The sequence below is a fragment of the Chaetomium globosum genome, genomic scaffold (genome assembly GCF_000143365.1).
Source record: "Chaetomium globosum CBS 148.51 scaffold_1 genomic scaffold, whole genome shotgun sequence".
In the NCBI taxonomy this organism is placed as follows: Eukaryota; Fungi; Ascomycota; class Sordariomycetes; order Sordariales; family Chaetomiaceae; genus Chaetomium; species Chaetomium globosum.
Genome location: NT_165976.1, coordinates 2,151,560 through 2,168,096, shown reverse-complemented (window position 1 = coordinate 2,168,096; position 16,537 = coordinate 2,151,560). Strand labels below are relative to the sequence as shown.

Here is a 16,537-nt window from a genome sequence, read left to right as displayed (position 1 = left end):
GGCTGGTGCTGGCTGTGCTGTTTGTCTTTGAGGCCCACAGCGTCACCCGCCCTGGTATGCCGCGCGTGCTGGAGCGCGTGGTGAATCCGTTGTTGGGGCGGTTGGCGGGCCGCCCGCCGTACCTGCCTTTTCAGGCGATCGCGTTGGCGAGGAAGCTGAGTGTGACGGTGTATATTGCGTTTTCCCAGATCGGGCCACTGCTAGCGGCGGACACGCGGAGTGGGCAGCTGGTGGTGAGCGCGACCAAGGGTGGAGATGATGAGAAGGCGCTGAGGGAAGGGTTGGAGAGGTTGGAGGCGGCGGTCAAGCGGTTGGATGTGGATACCACGCGGTTGTTGGAGACCGAGATGGCGCCGTTTGCGGGGACTGAAGATACGAGGAGCACCATGTGGGCTAAGGTCAAGGAGTGGCTAGTCCAGAACACGATCCGCTCGGATCCCATGGTGCGGGATGCTCTGGGGAAGTCGTTCGCAAAGCGCAGGATGGAAGCGCCGGCAGGGGCTAGGGGGACTAAGTAACTTGGATAGAGACGTGGATTTAGAAAGCAATGCTATTTTACCGCCCCGGTCTTGCTTTGCCAGGTGCAACTACATTAAATACCCGTGCCCGTAAAACCATTCTATGTGTCTATCCACCGGTTAGTTCATCTCCCAAACCGCCTACTAGGGGCCGTAAATGGTAACCGCTGGGCTAGAACCCAACCATACTTTCCACCCCTCTTGATTTACAGTCTCTGCCGCCCGCGTGTCTCGATAGGAATCATACATATACCCACAAACGCAGCCAAAATCAGCGCAGCCGCCATATACACCGGCGTCGTCGTCCCATCCCCCGGCACCGTCGCAGCAATAATCGGCGCCAGCAACCCCGTAGCCCTGTTCAGAAAACTCGCCACACCCGTACCCGCCCCACGGACCGGCGCGGGGAAGACCTCGGGGGTAAAAGCATACAGGACGCCGTACATGATGTTCTGAGCAAACGCCTCGACACACGTGAAGGCCAGCTGCGACGAGGGCGTCTTGCCAAACTGGACGAACAGGAACAGAAATACGGCCGACACGAGCGTCGAGATGGCCAGCGTGCCGCGCCGGCCCAGGAACGGGGACTTCATGTCCACCGAGTACGCCGCCAGCAGGCTGCCGGGCACGCCGACGATGCTGGTAATGGCGTAGTTGCGGTAGGTGTCGCCCGTGATTTCCGAGGCGGGGGCATCACCCGAGTTGCCGTCGTTGTTGCCGCCGTGTGAGAGATATTGGGGGAGGAAGGCGTTGAAGAGGGGGTAGCCCATCCCGATGGTGGCCCAGGCGAACCAGATCAGGGCGGTGGCCATGCCAAGCTTGCGGCTGTTGAAGAGAGGCCGGATGCGCTCGGCCGAGAACGAGGCGAGCTTGTTTCGGATGATGTTTCTGGTCGAGAGCCGTCTCCGGGCTGGCGGGGCAATGTCGTCGACCACGGCGTCCAGGACCTCTTCGGTTAGCCAAGTCTTCTTGCCGTTTTTGAGCGCTATGCCCTGCACGACAGCAATTGCTTCGGCCTGTCGACCTCGCGAGAGCAGGTATTTCGGAGATTCGAACATGTGGAAGAGGAAGAAGCGGACGAGAAACATGATGAAGGTGATCATGCCGATGGTGAAGACGAAGAACCGCCATCCTTGCTCGACGGGCCAGTTGGCGATAAAAAACCAGGCGAATAAGGACGAACAGAGCTGCCCAACTGGCCACCAAACCGAGAGGAGGGTTAACAGGGAGCTGGAAGCGTCATGGTAGAAACTCGAGAAAGAGTGCCCCGTCTACGGGGAGGTTGCCGCCCACCCCGAAACCCAAGATGGCATACAGCACACACACTCCACCCCAGCTTGAGGCATACGCCGTGGCGGTACCGAACACACTAGCGATGAGGAGCGTGACGTTGAAGGCAATGCGTCGGCCCATCATATCGGACCCGATACCCCAGAAGAAGCTCCCGAAGCACAACCCCAGAAACACCGATGATGTCGTGTAGCGCACAGATTTCTCTGAGATGCCAAACTCGGCTGAGAGGGAAGGGAGGGTGAGCGATACGCCCTGCATCCACAGACTACAAACGAATGTGTTAGTCAATAATAGGGCGATATTCAACGAGCACAGAGACTCACTTATCGGCAAACCACCCAAAGCCGCAAAGCACAAACAGTTGCCAGTTATACGTCCCCATCCCAATATCTTGGATGGCTTTGTTGATGAGCTTAGATTTCACTGGCGAGGCCTAGTTAGCATTCGTTGGACCTGACAACGCCCCACCCTAACCTCTCAGAAGCCAGCCAGGAATAACTAGAATAACTACTCACTCTCATACGTAGTCCACTCTCCCCCCTTCTTCCCCGCTCTCACCTCTCTCCTCAACCCCTCGATGCTATACTCAGCAGCGGAATTAGCCATGACAAGCATGGTCGTGTCCCCGTCATCGCCGTCCTTGTCCGGGTCGTCGTCTTCGTCGAAGGCTTCATCCTCCAGCTGCCCCTCTGGTTCGGGTTGTGACCGTAACCGGTATGAGTGGCTGTGGCGATGGGCCTCGGAAAGGGGGATCACGGCACTGGCGTAATCGGCGGCTGTTTTGGACCGACGCCATGTCCATGGTATTGATATCATCCTGCCCTCTCTGCTCCTTTATCAAGCTTCACCCCCCGTTTAGAGGCCTGCACAATCGTTCAAACTGAGTCCACTCCGTTCCCAGACTGTATGGTCCGTCTAGCCTTGGTTGCCCAGACCCTGAAAGTGGTATGAAGATTCTTGTTGTAATATGATTGAGTTAGGCGATCCCTATGCCTATGCCCCGCCTGGCTTTGAGCAGATGAAACACGCCGTAGGTGAAACAATAAAACCGGGGCGCTCGAAATAGTGGACGAATGTCTAGGTTGTAAAGATGGGTTTGCGAATGTGGGACTCAGTTTATCGTTTCCGGGTTGGCCCCAATGAATTCTTGAGTCGTCCGATGGAAACAAGGGGTTGGAAGTTTAAGGATGTCCAGAGACTCAACAGCGGGCAATCCACTGAAGGATGGGATGAAACCGCACTGTTGGACGCCGAAAACGTGCCCCAGCTGCAGCCAATCGATCGGATCAGTTGACAGCAGCGTGGGGGTTCACTCGTTGACCCAAGTCTGCTGAGGCAAGCTGCACCTTCCGCAAAAAGGGCACGCATTCATCCCTTGCATTGACGCAATTTCCAAGTTTGACTCGACAACTGGGGCAATCGAAATGCTTCGTACCGAACTGCAAAAGGAATGTTGAAAAAGAAACGCTCGTAATGAGCGGCTTGCTAATTGCGACGTGGGCCTGATTCGAACAGACGCTCCCGAAGGAACAAGATTTCTAGTCTTGCGCATTAGACCACTCTGCCACCACGCCTGGGATGATTGTTCACGTGACCGCAACCCGGTCTCTTCAGAGAAGCGACTGAGTGGGTACGCAATTGGCAGTTTCCTTTACCACCTCTTTGTATCACCTCTTTGCGTTTATCTTATCCGTCTAGAACTGTTCCGAAAGTCCCATGGTTTATTTAAAAGCGTGGCACGACGCATAACCAGAACCTGGGCCCGTTTCCGAAAACACCAGCAGCGTTCAACTTGGCTGCTCGTATCAATGCCGGCTTTCCGTGGGTAAGTTTGGCCAAGTGGAACTCGAGTGTCAGTTGCGGGCCTTGAGTGTGGGCGATCAAAACGGCAGTTTGTTACCAGTAGGTGCGTGGTTGGAAGAGGCTTTTTGATGGATCCCGAAAGTCGCGTCACACAATCTGCCGCTGTGCCATCGGAACACGCACCATGGCTAACCACTCTACAAGAACAGCCAGCCCATTGAAGCTGGTTAACTACCTAAGGTCAGGACTTGTTTTTCTATGAAGCTGATATACACTTCACCAAAGGGCCAAATCCAGGGGACAAAAAGAACACTAGTTATCTATCAACCAGACGGAACCTGATCTGCCCGCGTCGGAGATAAGATGGCTCTCGCAGCTCGAACCAACCCCCCGAGTCCCCGAAACCCGGGCCGGCCAGTGCCTCGGCACTCTTGTCGATTTATGGGGAACCCTGGCCCTGGATGCGGGGGGAGAATCGTTCCCGCCTATAGCGAACCAATCGGTAAGAAGCTCCGCTCGCCTCCAATCGCGACACCCTACTTGTCAAGCCGAAGCTGCTGCAGCCACCATGCAGTCCAGCTCACGAGACAAGCGAGCGAGAAGCTGAGGAACGCGGTTTCCAGTGTGACGGAAGGGGGGGAAGAAAGAGCAAAAGGAAGGAACAGAGGAGCGAGGAGAAATAGGCCATGTCGAGGAGATGGAACTCGGACCTGGAGTACCTCGCTAAACCTCCACATTCCCTTCCAGGTTCCATCGCAAGAAGTGGCTCCCAGAGCGTTGTATTCGCAACAGGGGTACCAAACTTCACCAACTCCACCCCCAGACCGTCTCGGAACCTGCGGGGTCTTTCGGGACCTCCGATGTTGAGGAGTCCGACAACCGAATCCTTCGTTTAAAGGAAAGGCAAGGGTTACTTGGGGAGGGACTGCCTCTACACTCTAGGACCAAAACCTCTCGTGCCTTCCTACCGCTGTGTCTTTGTTTTATTGTCGTTTTGTCCTGACCGGTGATAACACAAGCGTTTGCGTCTTGATTCCGGTTGTTAGGGAAAACAACCCGCCCTCGCCTTGCGGTAAAGCTTTCGCGTTTAGGGGCACTTATAGCTGCCCAGGTATATATACCCATACCTCAGGGCTAGCCATCTGGACTCCTACCCCTCCCTCTTTGACACCGCCAACTAGGGCCCAAGTCCCTCCTCTCCTCATCACCATTGTTGTAGCGAATTGTTTTTTGGTTCGTTTTTGGAACACCAGCCCGCGATAAATTAACCTCTCCGAATCTCTCATATATCAACTATTTGCAATCTTCACAACTCCCACAGGCCGGGTAGGTACGTTATGAAGTCCCGCCTCGGCCTTGGGTCTTATTAACCCCAGCATTAGCACCACAGTCCCTTATTCACCATGACCATCACATCACGCTGGCAGGTGCCCATTCCGCGCTGCTCCCTGCAGCAATGGATCCTCGGGTCAGCATGTGGTCCCATCTCCGACCACCAGGCCTTCATCGACCCAGACAACCATGAGACCAACTATCTCACCATGAGCGACTACCGTCTGCTCTCAAAGCGCGTTGCCCTGGGCCTTCAGAAGGAAGGGATCAAGAAGGGCGACCGGGTCCTCATCTTCTCCAGCAACAGCCTCCTCTTCCCCTCCGTCTTCCTCGGCGTCCTCATGGCTGGCGGTATAGTGACCGGGGCCAACCCGACGTTCGTTCCACGGGAGCTGGCATACCAGCTCAAAGACAGCGGAGCGAGGTTCCTCTTCGTTGCCGAGCAGGCCGTGAAGACGGCCCTCGAAGCAGCGGCCGAGGTCGGGTTGCCCAAAGACCGCATCTTCGTCCTGGGCAACAGCACCGTCCCAACCTCCCGCCTCGCACAAGCCCCTTCCCCCGGGCCCGGCGCCAGGGGCCGCGTAGACGGCGCACACCACTGGACAGAACTCCTCGCCGGCCACCCCCGCCAAGCCGAGACCTGGAGCTGGGAGGAACCCTCCAACCCGGAAGAAACCACCTGCTGCCTCAACTACTCCAGCGGCACCACGGGCGTGCCCAAAGGCGTCGAGATCAGCCACCACTCGTACGTCGCCAACGGCGTCGGGGTCGTGCACATCAACAACATGCGCCCCGACGCCGCCGAGCGCCAGGCGCGCGAGCGCGGGCTGGCCTTCCTCCCCTTCTACCACGCCTACGGCCAGACCTACTTCATCGCCAACCTCCCGCACCTGCGCATCCCGGTGTACGTCATGCCCTCCTTCGACTTCGTCAAGATGCTCTCGCACATCCAGCGCTTCCGCGTCACCACCCTCCCCGTCGTGCCCCCCATCGTCGTGCTGCTCGCCAAGCACCCCGCCACCCGCCAGTACGACCTCTCCTCCATCGAGACCATCGCCTCGGGCGCCGCCCCCCTGACCCGCGAGGTCTGCGAGGAGGTCGAGCGCCTCTTCCCCGGCAAGGGCCTGTTCGTGCGCCAGGGCTGGGGCATGACCGAGGTCACCTGCACGGCCATCGCGTGGGACCTGACGTCGGCGGTGGGGGGCTCGGCCGGCGTGGGTGAGGTGTACCCCAACTGCCGGGCGCGGCTGGTGGCGCTGGACGGGAAGACGCCGATTGAGAAGGCGCGGGTCACGGGTGAGTTGTGGGTTACGGGCCCGACGCTCATGCGGCGCTACTGGAACAAGCCCGAGGCGACGGCCGAGACGATCGTGGTGGATGCGGAGGGGACAAGGTGGTTGCGCACGGGGGATATCGCCTTTGTGGAGGAGTACAAGCCGGGGGGCATTTTCCATGTCGTGGACCGGGTGAAGGAGCTGATCAAGGTCAAGGGTAATCAGGTGGCGCCGGCGGAGCTGGAGGGGGTGTTGTTGGAGAACCCGGACGTGGCGGACGCGGCGGTGGTTGGGGTGACGATTGGGGGCGAGGAGGTGCCGCGGGCGTATGTGGTGCGGCGGCCGCAGTCGACAGCTTCGGAGAAGGACGTGGCTGCATGGATGGAGGGCAAGGTCACCCACTACAAGCGCCTCAAGGGCGGTGTTGTGTTTGTGGATGCTGTTCCCAAGAATCCGGTAAGTAAAAACGACCCCATGTGAATACTTGAGGGGATAAGCCTGTGGAGTGAATGGTCTCAAGATTTGTATGTGCTAACCGACGGTTTTCCTTGTGTAGTCTGGCAAGATTCTCCGGAAGCAGCTTCGGGATCGCGCCAAGCAGGAGGTGGGCGACAGCAAACAGAAGCCATCACGACTCTGAGCAAGCGAGTCTGCTTTGGGAGAACCCTCCCGCTCCCCCTGTTTTGAGGGTTTGGCTCTACCAACCTCTATCCGGTTCGGCCAAGGCAGCACACGAGGTTTAAGGGGCGGAATCTAGCACTTTTCAGCATGATAGATGCAGAGCCAGAGAATATTGCTTTATATTCTTGTAGTGCTCCTCGAGCCTAGCGCACAGTATATCCTAATGTCACAGTTTTTATCAGTATGAGATGTACATAGCGGAATGGTTGAACACCGTCTCTCACGTAGTCTTGACGGATCTACTGTGTTTGACCGGGGATTCACTCCGGAGATAGCACGAATCCCCCCAAGGAAACAGCAACAGACACCATCTTCTCACGTCACGCACACGTTTTCAGTGGAAAGAAGAGCACGTTCCCGGTAACAATCTTGGGATTTTTATAATAACTGGCTCGGTGGATCATCCTCGAAACATTCAATTCTCAAAGAGTAGAAGTCCTGATGCCCACTAATTGTGTCGCGAAGCGTCGCATAAATGTTCGTTCAAACGATGGCCCAAATTCAAAAGCAGAACTCTGGAGATCACTTTCGAAATCAGAATGCAATGAAAATGCTGCGCGGTAGGCAAATTCAGGACCGCTTAGAGCTGCGCAGGCGTCAAACAGCCTAGAACAGCTTGTGCTCCAGAGTCATGTCCGACTCAGGCTCGAGGCCGACGCAGGCGCGGAAAATATTGGCGAGGGCGGCGCGCTGCTTAGCCAGGGCGTTGACAACCGGGGTACCGGGGGGAGTCAGGGGCGCCTTGAGCATGTAGCTGAGCACGCTCAACACGCTGTGGAAGTTCTTGTAGCCCTTGGCGTCCTCTCCCTCAGCCGAGTGCAGCTTCCACTGGATGCGAGTCATCAACTCGGCAATCACGACCAGGTCAATGATGAGCGGGGAAGCAAGCAGAGAGTCCTCGCAAACGTTGGACATACTGTAACCAGCCTAGTTAGCAAATGATAATCGAACGTAAAGAGGCTTTTTTGTGCTTACGAGATGGTCTGGTGGCCACCGAGGAAAATCTCAGCAGAGTACTCGTCCATGGCGCGCTTGCTGTCGCCGACAGCGGGGATGTACTTGATGACAACCACGTGGTCGGGGTGTTCGTCCTTGCCGTACAGCACCGTGTTGGCGGCGACCATGTCGTCCACGACGTTGGACTTGGAGATCTCCTTCGAGCGGAACTGCTTGTGCGAGCTCAGGTTCATGCCATCGTTGTTGCCAAGATGGTTGTAGCTGGCAATCGAGGTGAGCTTGATGCCAGCACTGATCATGAAGTCCACCAGGGCCGACTTCATCTTGGTCTGGCCAGACTTGAAGTCATCGCCGCCAATGAAGGCGTTGTGCTTCTCGGCCAATTCGATGCAGCCCGGAACAAAGGTGTTCTGGGGGGAACCGTTGATGAAAGGAGCGTTCTCGAGGATGCAAGCAACCGCGAACACGGTCGAGGGGGAAACCTCCTCGTGGCCAGCCTCGATGGCCTTGAGCAGATTGTCGGCCGTATCGTTGACGCCGTCGATGAGGTCGGCAAAACGCTCCGTGTTGGCAGTCCACTGGACAATAACCTTGTCCAGGTTGTTTGCAGCCTTGAAGTCACTAAGTTGGGTTAGAGGTAGGAGCACCGTAAAGCTGGGACTTGGTTACGTACCGGATATCCTTGCGGATCTGCTCGACGTGGGCCATGCAAGCCTTGGAACCGGCAATCAGGTTGTCGGCCCGCTCCTCCTGGTTAGCGGCAATAAAGTCGGGGTAGTAGATGCTGGGAAGCGGGACCATGCTGGCCATCTCCTTGTGGACGAGGGCCTTGAGGGTCGGCTCTAGGACCTTGGCGCGATCCATGGCATCGGCCAGGTTCATGCCGCTGATATCCCAACCGCCAATGACGAGGTCATTGGGGTGGACCATGGGCAGGACATCATGGAAGGGGATGTTGACATCCTGCTGGGTCTTGGTGTCAGTGCCCAGCTTCAGGGTCGAGCCCATGACAACGGAGCCGTAGTAGTTGGCAGCTTGGCGGCCATTGCGCGTCTCCCAGACAAGGCCGCGACGGTTGGCAATGATACCGGCAGTAATGGTGGTGCCGTTGTTGCCGCCCAGGCCGACTAACATGACACCGACCTTGGGGATCTTGGTGTCGAGCTTGAAGTCATAGACAGTCTCCTTGGGGGTGACGGTGCGGGTGCCGTCCTCGCCATCAGTCACCATGGTAGTGCGGTAGGTGTACTTGGAGCGGATCTCGCTGTCCGAGTACACCACATTGGGCGAGTTCACAATGAACTTGGGGCGGGCGGCCGAGCCATTGCCAGCAACACCATTGTTGGAGTGTCCACCACCGTTCGCAGTGCCAGAGTCAGTCTCAGCGTGCGGTGCCATTTTGGCAAATTTTCAGATCAACAATACTTGTCTTCTGGAAACAGAGACTTTATTGGGTCTGGATCGAGTCCGCTGCTCCTCCGGGAGAGGCAGAACAACGGGCTCCTGCGTACGGGTGGTGGACGCTATCGAAACGGTTAGCATTATTGTGACGGATAAGAAGAAGACGTGTTTGTTGTTGTTGGTAAAAGGTGGAATAAAAATCTGCTTACGAGTTGAGAAGGTTGGAGAACGTTTTGACGGCTGGAGGGACCGCAGCTCGAAAGCGCGATCTCTTAGAGCACGAAAGACGGAAAATTAATTGAATGCCTCGGGCCCAAGAATGTCGGCGAACTAGATCGTGATCGAAGCTTCAAGTAACGGGCAGATAGGTGTGGGTTGACAAAGGAAAACTCGCTCGGCAGAAATGGCAGGAGCCCCTTCTTCTTATACCCCAAGCCCAGGCGGTGAAAGATGCGCTAACATCCATCGTACCTACCTAACCTATCCTACCTAACTCCCTACATAGATTGGGGCTCCACGTCTCGGATTACTCGGCCGCTAAATCTGGGGAGACTCGAATCTTCGACCACTAGAGATTCGACAGTTGACAGCGGGTCCATCCCGCTTCTGCCGCCGTCGAGATGGCTGCTCACCTGCTGCAGAACGGCCATCCCCTTCCAGATTTGCATCCCAACCGAAAGCGAGCAACTGTGGCAAGCAAACACAGGACCATGACCCTTATGGGATTATCAACACGTTGATTTTTTCTGATTGTGAATCGGCTACATCTGACTTTCCTGCTGTTGATAATAGTGAAAAAGTCACCTCTGGCATTCTGTGAAGTTCTTGTGTCGTCCATTCACCCCGCTACCCCTCCAAAATGCACTGTTTTCTGCGCAAGACTCGCTATGCAACTAGCGCGGGGATGTGGGGGTGGGGCGGGGCGAGGAAGCGAGCTTTGAGATCGTTGATTGGTGGTCCGATGCTGCCGGAGCCAGTCCGTCACGCGAGGACCGGCCGTCTCCGGGACGGGAGAGTTGGGTTTCCCGATGGCGGAGCCGCTCTCTCACTTCTCCCGCGGCACCGCTCTTGTCCCGCCCGCGCCCAGCGCGGAAAAAGGTCGAAATGATCTTAGATTGTGCTGATCATCTCCTCATAGAGATGTCAACGTGCCAGCAAACAGACGCGGCACCTCTCTGTTCTTCAGAAATCGGGACTCGGCAAAGAACATGAGCCTTGGTCTTCGCAGCTTCCCGTATCTTGTCCTCAAATTTTTGCGTGCGTTGGCTCATGCCGCTTTGCCGACGCCGGAGCCACGGTTGAGCCGCCCCGGATTCGTCGACCCCATGCAGCATCCATGGCTCAAGGCACGAAAATCGTCTGAGTTTCGGGAAGAACCTACCTCTGAGGAGTGAAGGCCGCATTGTCGTTGGTGCTTGGCCGATCCAACACCACCTTGCGATTGCAGAATAGACACGTTGGCCAAACTCAATAACAGGCGGTGAGCGCTGCAGCCAAAGCTCTCATTTGGCAGCTTTCATGCGTGAAAATGGCAAAGCATGGCGGATTCGGACCAAGCCCTTGGCCGCAAAATGTTTCCCTCGCCTTCCATTTGAAACTTACGTTATCAGCACGTTGATGGTTGACCGTTGGCTAAAACAAAGTCCAAGGTTTTGGTATGTGATTACTTAAAACTCGATCATCAGTCCTCTTGGTGGCATATCACAAACGAAGGGCTTCAGTTCTCGGGCACTGCAAGCCTTCCTAGTACTCACCATCTCACCCAAAGAAAGTTTAGCCGGGCCCCAAGGAATAAATCAATCAAAAGGGATCAGGTACAAGGGATCGAACTGAAGAAAGCGAGGAAATGAGAAGGGAAACGAGTTGATTCAATTTCTGGTTTGGTTCCCACAGTCGAGCTGTGGCCGACATTTTACTATCCGCGCTTAGAGTTAGGCTTTTTTTCGCTCTTGGAGTGCCATCCTAGGCTGAGAGCGACCTCGTATCATTTCATGATAGATGCGAGATGCCTGGCAACAAGACCTCTGCGAGGCAGTCACCAACGCTGCGGAGATTGACGTGCAGGTTCCTGATGACAGCCTGGCCAAGCTGCGTGATAGAGGGGCAACCTTGCGGTCTCGTTGGTCTTCGTTTCACCAGCGCACCCGGACGCGAGGCATGAATTACCCGTGGGGACGAGTGGTTCGGTTGGGTGTGGGGTTGCAGATGGGTGGTATCCGGATGCAGCATTGGCACATTTCCGCCGTCCGGTCCGGTCAAGCATTGTCCAAATGGACACGGAATTACTCTGACCTCTTGCTAACGAATGAAGTTGGGAATCGCGGCTGATATCAGCGTGTGGAATGTATGGGGCTTGGCCAAGCGGCGGCAATTTGATGACCCCTTGATCAGCCGCTGACGTTCAGCCTGACACAAGAAGCTGGCCTCAAAAAAGGCCGGGCGACAACCCAGATTTACCGCTGCGTCTTCGTACTTGGAGATGGTGAGGGGAAAAGGTCTCGGCCAATGGCCGCGCCAGGTGGTCACCCGCATACCTCGTAGGTGCCCGGGACGAGATTGTAAGCTCAGCTGAGTGGAACCGCAACGACGGGCTCCCAGCCCATCGCTCGATTATCTCGATCTTGCGCAATCAGCCCGGCACTTGGCCGAGCGGTTCTTCCATTCGCCGAAGGCGTGGTTGGTTGACGTGAGCGAGATGATGACGAAGGACTTTCGAAGTTCTGGAAGTCAATCAGCCACAAGGGTGTTCGGCGGCCGGCCGCATTTCTCCAGGCCCAAGATGACAGGGGCCCTGGCATGGTAATGGGCTTGGCAGGGCAGCAGGTCATCCCAGCACGATCATTGGATGCGTCGGGGGGCAATCTTAAACACCAACACCACACGGCCGAAGAATGTGCAACGTCGACGAGCCTTGTGAGCAGCTGGAAATGCAGCGATTTGCTGGCGTGCCGCTCGGTACCAATCAGATGACGGATCCGGAAACAACCCAAAGGAACAGCGTTCCAAGTATCTTGGTCACTGAAAGCGAGGACGAAGGAAAACAAAACGGGTGTAACAACCTGCCTCGTAATTTGGGGACACTGGGGTCGATGTGATGATAACCTTCGCGAGGCTCTTGCCGCCAGTTTGTTTGAGATATACGAGAGAGAATAGAATCCGTTGGCCGTCAACGGCATGACAACTCCAAATCTGAGACGCGGTGGCGGTCACGATCCCGTCTCGTGGAGATGCTGGAACGACGATAACATCCCCATTTTGGGGGTTGGCCACCAAAGTCGTGCCAGTTCCCCCTCTCAGCCATTGGATGAGGCGAATCAGGTGAATGAGGCGAGTGCTACTGCAAGGTACCCGCTCCAGCAGCCGAGACTCTCCTTCTCTGCTGTTGGCGCTCCAACAGGTGGGCGTTGATCGATAGCGATGTGGAGCCCCAAAAGATTGCGACAAGCCTCTGGCGACAGGGAGAGCGACGTGTGGTTTCTTCCATCGCGTTGCATGATGAGGCCAAATTTGCCGAACGTGGGCATTGCGACGACGAGGAAACCGCCGAAATGACGACCAAAGGGCCGGAGAGTCGAGCTTCCATGGCCTGTTCAGGGTTATTGCCAGTTCGAGAGCCGACGTCGCCATTCACCCGCCCCCGAGCAGTCAGGTGCAGCGTTGTGCTTCTTGCTGTTCGCCTCCTCACCGCTCATGGCGACAAGTTGCGATTGCCATCTGGGGAGCTGTCACGGCGCCCATTCACAGATCGGGACTAGACTCATGCAAGGACGCGCGGGCCATCTGCTCGCTTTTGCCTGGTTGCACTGGGGGAAGGAGATTCGGCAGCGTGCAGATGCACCAAGACGGCGACGTTTGGCTGTCAGGGGGGCCAGGACCCTGGTCAGGCTTTGATCCTCGCTCCATCTGTGCACATCAAATCCCCGGCTCCTTCCTCCAAAGCGGGGGGTCTCGGCACGAGACCCTTGTGCGGCCACCGAACCCCCATCATCGTCCCTGCAGCGATTTACAGAGGCCCGGGGCCAGGGTCGGTGTACGAGGTAACGGGCTGGCCTTTCGCCCGTGGCTCTTCATCCAACTCATCATCCTTTTGGGAAACACTTGCATCTTGCATCTGCACCCCGACGGCCAACTTCACCCTCCACTTTCGAGACACGATCCGCAACAACACCACTTGCCCGTCCTCCCCTCCCCACAACTCGTTTATTTTGTGCAGCCGGTTGAGAATCACGCACAGCCCGGCTTGGCAGGTCTAGACTCTCTCATTGTCGGGGCCCTGTTCGTGTAAAACCAGATCGGTCCCGGCACACCGTGGGATCCTCTCCTCCTTCTGGTAGAATCCACTGTCTGAGCGGTTACTCCAAGTAATCGTTGCCATCAACATCCGCCTTTGCTTGTTTTGGGTGCTAGACCCTGAACCGGCACAACAAGAAGACCAGTAACCACTTATTCCGCCGCTTGCCCCCGGTTTGGAGGAGGGCCGGCCCGAGGACAACAACACACGCTCCCCGGCGGCAGGACAGGGCGGCGCAGGAGACCCGGGGGGCAGGTCATCTTCGGAACTTCGCATCCGCTTCCCGATTTCGCACCCCAAGTGCTTGCACCTCCCATCGCGAATCGCCGAGTACACTTGAGAATGGCAACAGTAGGGAGGGAGTCGCGCTTCATGCCGACAGTTAAATGTTCGTCATGCAACGAACAGGTGGAAATATCCCTGATGGGAGAGCATCTCTGCACTGGGTCTGGTTCACCGGTGGAACGTATGATGACAACAACCCCATCCTCTCCCCCCCCCGGCCCCGACTAACATCGCCTTTAGCCACGCCCCCATTGCCTGCGGCCTCCCTATTCGGGAGACTGATGCCAGCTTTCAGCAACCCATTAGCCCAGAAGCAACAACCCCGGCCGCCTCCCCAGGTGGACACTTCGGCGGCTAGTACGCGTTACCCCAAGCCCGGCCTGCTGAATCTTGCTGACAGTGGACTAGATCGCTCATATATGGGCCAAACTCAGCTTACACCCATCAGCCAAGAGAATAGCATATCGCCGCAAACCCCAATTGGGCAGTCAGAGACCGGCAAAACCGATGAATACTTTACGCCAGAAATTGCGGACAACTCTCCGCCACAGTCGATGCGACCGGGTGGATATGGAGGATTTGGGGGCAGTACTACCTTCGAGGACTCGGGCTTCCGGGCATACGTTCCAAAAAAACAGGAGCCGGATTTGTTGGACAGCACGGCTAGCCCCTTCGGCCAAGCCCGCCGACCTTCAGCAGCCGGTCTTGGTGCACCTGGAGGCGCCGACGAGCGTCCCGGCACCTCGGCCTCTAATGCTAGCAGCAGCTCCGGGAGCGGAAGACTGCCAAAGCCACAAAAAGGATATGGGGGTTTTGGCCCGCCCCCGAAAGCGTCGGAAAACGGCCTTGACCTGCCCACGACGCCGAATAGATCCGAGACGTTTCCCCGACCCAGCGAGCGCTTCGCCCCACCCCCTCGCACGCCGACCGCTCCGCTGTCTTCCGCAGCATTGCGGCCGGATCGACTGCAACCCCCGCTGGATTCTCCGGGCGCACCTGACGGACGGTCTCCGATTACGAGCCCCAGGAGACCGAGCAGAGGGCCGGATACCTCTCGGCCACCGCCACCACGAACCAGCGCGATTCGGCCGACGACCCCTGTCGTACCAACCATCAATCTGGCCGAGGAGTTTGGGATTGGGAACCCGTACCACAACCCGTCGGAATCAACGTCATCAACCAACTCTTCGGAAGACAGCAGTCAGCCGGAACGCCGGCCCAGTCAGGCGAGTCAAACGAGCCAGGCCAGCTCGCGAACAAGCCCGCCAAGGTCTCTAGGCTCTCGGTCGGGGAAGAGCCCCTCTGATACATCAAGTCTCGATAACTTGATGACGGATATCCAATCTTCCATGACTGACATAAAACCAAAGCCACCAATGCCAGCGCCCCTGATGATCCCGTCGGGGGGGACTGGGGGCCGCCCCTCGCCTTTGAGCGCGCGGCCGCCCCGCTCAGGAGACCGAGGGTATGACCCGCGTATCGACCCTGCAATCCAAAACCCGCGCGTTGGTCAAGACAGGGCTCCCTTGCCGTCGCCGATGCCGGACAGACCACTCCGAGACAACCTGACAGTCCAAATACCCAATGACATCATCCTCTCCCCCAGCACACCTGGCTTCCCCTCTCCAGGATGGGCCGCCTCACCCGACGGGGACGAGCAGATTAGCGAGAGACGCCCTTCGGAGGCATATCCTGAACTACCAACCCCAGTACAATTCCAACCGCCGTGGAAACGGCAACAACAACAGCAACAACAACAATCACAACAACCACCACAACAAGAAGCACCGAAGCCCTCACGCCCACGTTCTCGCTCTCGCTCCCGTGAGCCAACTCCCACCTCAGCGCGCGGCGATTGTAAAGCCTGTGGTCTCCCGATCAAGGGCAAGTCCATATCGAGCGCGGATGGTCGTCTGACAGGCCGGTACCACAAACCGTGCTTTGTCTGCTCGACCTGCCAGAAGCCCTTCTCCTCGTCCACCTTCTACGTACTTGAAGACAGGCCATACTGTGAGCTCCACTACCATAAGCTCAACGGCAGCCTCTGCGGAAGCTGTGGCAGGGGTATCGAGGGCCAGTACCTCGAGGACGAGTCCTCGGTGAAGCACCACGTTGGATGTTTCAAGTGTGGCGAGTGCGGGATGGCATTGAGGGATGGATACTTTGAGGTGAATGGGAAAGCTTATTGTGGAGACGACGCATGGAGGCTCGCCGGCGGTGGACCGGGTGATGCTCCAGGTAGTATAGGGGGCAGGGGTGGGATGGGCGGTCGGGGTGGCAGGGGTGGTAGAGGTGGCAGGGGTGGTGGGATGGGGTTCCGGCCTCCGCATATGGGTTTGCCCGGTGGACCGAGAGGTGGCATGGGCGGCGGCTACAACCCCAGCAGGTTGGGGCCGATGGGACAGAAACCGAAGATGGAAAAGAGGATGACGAGGTTGGGAATGATGTGAGCAGGCGATACATTGACCGAACAACGTCATCCATCTGCGGACTATGCCCACTCGACGACGGCTCCGCGGTAATGCGCCAAATACGCGTCAACGCGCACGAAACGGCTCGATGCCGCCATCTAATATTCACATTTGGCCCGAGCACTCATGGATTGAGGCTCCTATTCTTTCTTTTTATTTTCGATACCCCGATCACCACTTCGCTTCATATACCCACTGGATTCGGTCTAGCATATTTGCACTTTACTTTGT

General features: G+C 57.0%; 6 protein-coding genes and 1 non-coding gene across 7 annotated transcripts in view; 3 read left to right on the top strand and 4 right to left on the bottom strand.

Annotated features, from left to right (window-relative positions):
* CHGG_00712 (uncharacterized protein) overlaps nucleotides 1–518 on the top strand; it is a gene marked incomplete at both ends in the record, with an annotated part of 1,425 nt that extends 907 nt beyond the window's left edge. Inside the window, one exon of the mRNA XM_001219932.1 lies at nucleotides 33–518. Coding sequence (XP_001219933.1) covers nucleotides 33–518 — 486 coding nt within the window. The remainder of the gene's footprint in view (nucleotides 1–32) is intronic.
* A 206-nt stretch (nucleotides 519–724) lies between these two features.
* CHGG_00711 (uncharacterized protein) lies at nucleotides 725–2,627 on the bottom strand (the record flags this gene model as incomplete). Its single annotated transcript, XM_001219931.1, has 4 exons — nucleotides 725–1,748; nucleotides 1,843–2,076; nucleotides 2,135–2,234; nucleotides 2,327–2,627. 4 exons carry the CDS (start codon nucleotides 2,625–2,627, stop codon nucleotides 725–727), a joined length of 1,659 nt encoding a protein of 552 aa, XP_001219932.1.
* Nucleotides 2,628–3,303: 676 nt separating this feature from the next.
* CHGG_11133 lies at nucleotides 3,304–3,385 on the bottom strand. Its single transcript has one exon. It is a non-coding gene; the product is annotated as a tRNA-Ser (tRNA).
* Nucleotides 3,386–4,053: 668 nt separating this feature from the next.
* Nucleotides 4,054–4,302, bottom strand: CHGG_00710 (uncharacterized protein; the record flags this gene model as incomplete). The annotated part of the gene is made up of 2 exons (XM_001219930.1): nucleotides 4,054–4,171; nucleotides 4,244–4,302. 2 exons carry the CDS (start codon nucleotides 4,300–4,302, stop codon nucleotides 4,054–4,056), a joined length of 177 nt encoding a protein of 58 aa, XP_001219931.1.
* Nucleotides 4,303–5,017: 715 nt separating this feature from the next.
* On the top strand, nucleotides 5,018–6,860 carry CHGG_00709 (uncharacterized protein; the record flags this gene model as incomplete). The annotated part of the gene is made up of 2 exons (XM_001219929.1): nucleotides 5,018–6,676; nucleotides 6,777–6,860. 2 exons carry the CDS (start codon nucleotides 5,018–5,020, stop codon nucleotides 6,858–6,860), a joined length of 1,743 nt encoding a protein of 580 aa, XP_001219930.1.
* Nucleotides 6,861–7,507: 647 nt separating this feature from the next.
* On the bottom strand, nucleotides 7,508–8,866 carry CHGG_00708 (uncharacterized protein; the record flags this gene model as incomplete). Its single annotated transcript, XM_001219928.1, has 3 exons — nucleotides 7,508–7,817; nucleotides 7,877–8,232; nucleotides 8,786–8,866. The coding sequence occupies 3 exons, from the start codon at nucleotides 8,864–8,866 to the stop codon at nucleotides 7,508–7,510; spliced, it is 747 nt and encodes a 248-aa protein (XP_001219929.1).
* Nucleotides 8,867–13,892: 5,026 nt separating this feature from the next.
* On the top strand, nucleotides 13,893–16,285 carry CHGG_00707 (uncharacterized protein; the record flags this gene model as incomplete). The annotated part of the gene is made up of 2 exons (XM_001219927.1): nucleotides 13,893–13,938; nucleotides 14,142–16,285. 2 exons carry the CDS (start codon nucleotides 13,893–13,895, stop codon nucleotides 16,283–16,285), a joined length of 2,190 nt encoding a protein of 729 aa, XP_001219928.1.
* Nucleotides 16,286–16,537: the final 252 nt, after the last annotated feature.